The following is a 5,047-nucleotide window of genomic DNA, read 5'->3' as shown; positions in this document are numbered from 1 at the left end:
TATGTTATGTTACAGCTTCCCTGCTGCTCCTGCAATGAGTTTCAGAGTGGCATGAACAGATGTAGTCTAAGGCTTGGCTAAAATTACCAGACTCATTTTCAGTGGGAGTGAAGTGTAATCCAGATTTGAACAGAGGTCAGTGGAGCTGGCAGGCTGGCATGTTAAATTAACTATTTTAATGAGGTGGTCGCCCTTCCCACTTCTCAAGCTGCTCCTAGAATTTATTCCAGTACTTTACACTGGGTGTTTTGCTTCATTTGCAGGTTTTTACAGGACACAGAGCAAGACATCTGAGGTGACCTTGCAGGACTCTCACATTTCCCAGTGTTGTATAGCTGCAAGGGTTTTTTTTTTTTTTGTTACCCATTAGCCCAGATTTCATAAAATGTGCACCTAATTTGGTCTACATCCATTTTGGAAAAATTGCTCTTGAGCATGAAGATTTTATCAGTGGCACTGCTGTGGCCTAGCTCCAGGTTAGCATTTCTGATCTCAGGGACTGCAGCATCACACCCCCACCGTGAGGGAAAGGTGAGGGACTGGCTCATGATGCTTCAGGGCAAATCATCTTGCACAGAAATACTCCTGTCTTTAATGAGGTTCTCGTTTCACCTTTCTTTGGCTGGCCAGACAGCAGCTATAGTTCAAGCTCCAGCTGGGTGAGCTGGCAGAGGATTGAAGCAGAGATATAATTAATTTGGAATATGGATAATCTGAGCTGGGATGGAAGGTGCTCCACCTACAAGAATATGAACCTCCTCTGCATCCAGCAGCACAGACAAGGCATGGTTGGGTTTGGATGCTGATTACAGGATTTGTGAAAGCAAAAGTCAAGTGATACAGCACCAAAAAGACAAAATAGTGGAATATTTAGAGCAAGGAGCCTGCAAAGTGTTATGTGAAACTGGGAGTTTCAAACACCTGTTCAAGTCTTTCTAGTTTCTCAGTTGTGCATTAGCACTTTGTCCTTCAGCTGTTTCTTTTAATGGAGATGAAAATAGTAACAAACATTTACTAATTCCCTCTTTGTACCAGCTGGGGTTCTATAATGCCATCAAAACAGTCTGTTTCTGCTTAGGTTGAGGCAGAGTAGCATTTGGAAAATTCAAGAAGTCTCCTCCTGTGCTGTCTGCAGAACATTTTAAACTCATGGTTTAAGTGTTCTCTGGAATCATGAGGTACAGGCTGAAGAGACAAAATAGAATAGCTGCTACTCTAGTCCTAGGGAAGGACTCTTTTGCAAAAGATATTTTCTCTTTATTTTATCCTATTTTTCTTTCTCTTTGTGTCTTTGAAAGAAGCTTTTTTGTCTTCAAGCATTTGCAGAAATTCTGAATACCACTACCAGCTGTTCAAATGTGAAACCACCAGCACAATTCAGTACCAGCAGTTGGATTCCACTCCTGCTGTACATAAAGGATTTTATGGAAATCTGTGAGAGTAGCACCTGCACATCTCTTACAGAAAGAGACCTTGGGCAGTTTATGGGAAAGCAGGGATAATTAAGGTTGACGGGAAACGTGCCAGAACTGGATGTTCATTTCCCAGGGAAAATGGAGGAAAAAAAACTACTGAAAGAAACTAGGACAGAACAACAGAAGAGAAGATGATCTCAGATTTCATTTTGTGCCTTGTGCATCCAAACAACAAACAAACAAAAAATAATTTGTTGATTTTTTTCTGGGTCATGGGAAAAAGAAAGTCCATCTTTGTAAACCTCTTAATTTCCTGAGTCAGATTACTGTAAAAAATACAGATAGGAGCAAGATTGTGGATTTTCTATGAGTGTATTATTTCCTTCTGACTGAATTTGACTGCAGAAGAGAAGCAGATACAGTCTGCAGTTTATATTAGTTACTGCAAGAGACAGACCTAACCCATAAAATTATATTGTGCATAAAATAATCTTCTGCTTGAGTTCCAGGGGTGCCAGTTCAGATCCATTTCTGCATTCATTTTCGTGCCTTCCTTAATGGTGTATTGGGGAAGTGTACATAAATAGAGTTCTTTTTGTTGCCATGTAAAATAGCGTGCTGTAGAGTTAAGAACTCTCCCTCAAAGTCTCTATGAAAGTTACCAATTCCTAAATTTAAAAAGCAGTATGTGTGTTTACATTTATACAAGAATGTTGTATGGAGAGAGGGAGAAGTTCTCTCTTGAAAACCAGAATGATGGGGTTGTACTTTCCAAGTCTTGTATCTAAGCTGATATTCTGGGATACTTGTTTTACCCTTGCACCAAATGCAGGTTCATTGCAGAAGAATCCACTGCTGCAGGTTCAAAATGTGTCCTCACTGACAGTCCCACCTGGATTATTGACCCTGTTGATGGAACGTGCAACTTTGTGCACAGGTAAATGGCCTGGGAAACCCATCAAAACCCAAAATGTAGCTTCTCACAGGCTCTCCCTTCCTCCTGAAGGTGCTTTTCCCTGGTGGGGACTCACACAGAGGAGCCATCCCTTTATCTCTTGGTACCTGGTGTGGTGTGTGTGGGGGAGGCTGTGTTTGTAGCAGTACCTGAGGGCAAGATGGAATTTGTGCTTCTGCCCCCCGGCTCACAGCCCCAGCTCACAGCCCTTGACTCTCAGCCCCAGCTCCCAGCCCCAGCTCACATCCCCAGCTCACATCCCCAGCTCGCACTCCCAGCTCACACCCCCAACTCACAGCCCCAGCTCCCAGCCCCAGCTCCCAGCCCAGCTCACACAGCCCCATCTCACACCCTTTGGCTCACACCCCCAGCTCCCAGCCCCAGCTCCCAGCCCTGCTCACACAGCCCCATCTCACACCCTTTGGCTCACACTCCCAGCTCCCAGCCCTGCTCACCCGCAGCCACCACGGGTTACTGAGCAGGGAGAACAAGGCAGTGCTGTGCGCGCGCTTGGCCCAGCGCCTCCCGTGGGTTTCGCACGTTCCTGCCAGGAGTTCTCCCCTTCAGACCCAGGCACTTCCCAGGAAGAAGGAAGGTGCCACCCCTGCATGGCACTGAAAACTGAGCTGTGCAGAGATACTGGTGTTACATTTCTAAAGTACCTCCACAAAACTAGCGGTCCTTGCTGCAAAAATTAAGACTTTTAATTCACAATTCAAGTGTTAGGAGCTGTAAACTAATGACTATTCATAATATTTGTACTTAGAAACCCTGCCTTATAGTTAGCAGCTGAAAATAACTACGACTTTCATAGAGGAAAAAAAAAAGATTCCTTGACTTTTGGTGCAATTATACAGAATTCCAGGGGAGGTGAGTGGTGTCATGAGGTGATGTTTCATGCAATTAAGTGACAGTTCCTCTTTCTAGCAATATTTTCTGGACTTCCAAAGTCCTTTTTGAAATGTGTTTTTAAGAAATGAATTTATTTCATTGTTTAAAATGTAATAATTATCCAGTAGTCAAAAGGACCAAATTAAATACATGATCATCACTTTGAAAAAGGACAGCATAGAAGAATTGGTTCCTTTTTCTGCTGTTGGTCAGCAGCAAGGTATCTCCATGCTACTTAATTGCCGTCTCAGATGCAAAGCTTGAACAAAGTGTGTTCTTAAAAGCAATGGCTTGTTATAACATTAGTGGTTTTATACTGGATGATTCAAGAACACTGAAGCAAAAACAAATCTAAAATATACCACATGTTCAGTGTAAAAATTGTGATGTCTTCATGAGTTTATTTCTTGCCTTCTCCAATATTAACTTACATTTTAAAAGGAATTGACGAAGTTAAAGAGGCTGACAAAGGAGAAATAGTATAATGTCAAGTGCATTTTGACAAGTAAACTCACAGAGCTCCATGTGGGGTTTTGTTGCCTAAGGGGGTTGCATGAGGAGTAAGTTGAGAGATTTTTTATCAGTAATGCCTCATTTCTTACTTTTCACAGATTTCCAACAGTGGCAGTGAGCATTGGATTTGCTGTTAACAAAGAGGTATGAAGTCTGTTTTTTAAGATGGGCACCTGAGAGTTGGCTAGAAGTCTCAAAACCATGTGGGAACTTTAAATTGAAAACCAAAAATTTAAAAAATCAGTCACTACTCAGGTTTTCCTATGCTTTTTAAATGCATCTGATCACACTCTACTCATCTAAAATCATAGTCCTGCAAAACCTATTTATGCAAACTGGTAATTAAAAAATTATATGAATTATTAAAAGTGTTATGGGATTTATTTGGATAAAAAGGAAGTACTGGTGTGAGCAAGGTTTAGTTAGACAAAACCATAATAAGTTCAATTTAGTGCTGCCTCTTCATAATTTAAACATATATCCCAGTGTTCCTGTGTTATTATTATTGCTTCTTTCCTGCTAGCAGTATCTGTGAAAGCTAACTCCTGCTAGGAGTCAATGTAGAGCTGATTTTATGAAGAGTGCAAAATTATGGGCCTAGTTCATTCAATCTGCATTTGTCTTTTTCTTAATGTAGTAAAACAGCTATATTTACCTCATGAGACCTTGATTATAGTGAGGATGGGAACATACCTAGCCTTCCAATGTGCCATTTGGAGTTTCCTAGCTATAGTCATTTGTGCTAGTGCCTTTTCTCCAGATGTTGCTGGTTTGCAATTTGATATATATCTATGAAATAACTAGTTACTCAAATTGCCAATGAATGTGTCTCTTTCAGCCTAATTCCACAATCTTTAATATATGTATAGCTTTAAGCAAAGCCAGCAAGCATTCTGTGCAGTAACAACCGAGTTTTCAGATGTGCTAGTACCTCTTACAGATTTAAACAGAATAATGTTGTGTACTTCTCTGGTTAGACTTTTCCAGCATGGAAACTGCAGAGAAACACTTCCATGCTTTTCTGAAATTTATTCATTGCCAAAGGTTCTTTTGAACACTACATTTTATTACCAGACAGTTTTCGCTGATATTTATGTTTTCTAGAACACCATCATGATTTTGATGCTGCATATTTTGGGTTATGTAAACTAAACAAAGCTGAAACAAAAGTAAAGAATGATGTTAAATCTCCCTCAGTTAAACAATTAGGACAAGCAGAAAAAAAAGTAAACTGAAAAGGAGCCAAACTATACACAGGGGAACTGGCCTGATT

The 5,047-nt window shown here is 40.8% G+C and overlaps 1 protein-coding gene across 1 annotated transcript in view; it reads left to right on the top strand.

Moving 5' to 3' along the window:
- Positions 1-5,047, top strand: part of IMPA2 (inositol monophosphatase 2) — a 19,990-nt gene that overhangs the window by 8,938 nt on the left and 6,005 nt on the right. Inside the window, exons 4-5 of the mRNA XM_005423361.3 lie at positions 2,248-2,352; positions 3,873-3,918. Coding sequence (XP_005423418.2) covers positions 2,248-2,352; positions 3,873-3,918 — 151 coding nt within the window. The remainder of the gene's footprint in view (positions 1-2,247; positions 2,353-3,872; positions 3,919-5,047) is intronic.

Source organism: Geospiza fortis, unplaced genomic scaffold (genome assembly GCF_000277835.1).
Source record: "Geospiza fortis unplaced genomic scaffold, GeoFor_1.0 scaffold100, whole genome shotgun sequence".
Lineage (NCBI taxonomy): Eukaryota > Metazoa > Chordata > Aves > Passeriformes > Thraupidae > Geospiza > Geospiza fortis.
This window is presented reverse-complemented; position numbering and strand designations above follow the sequence as displayed.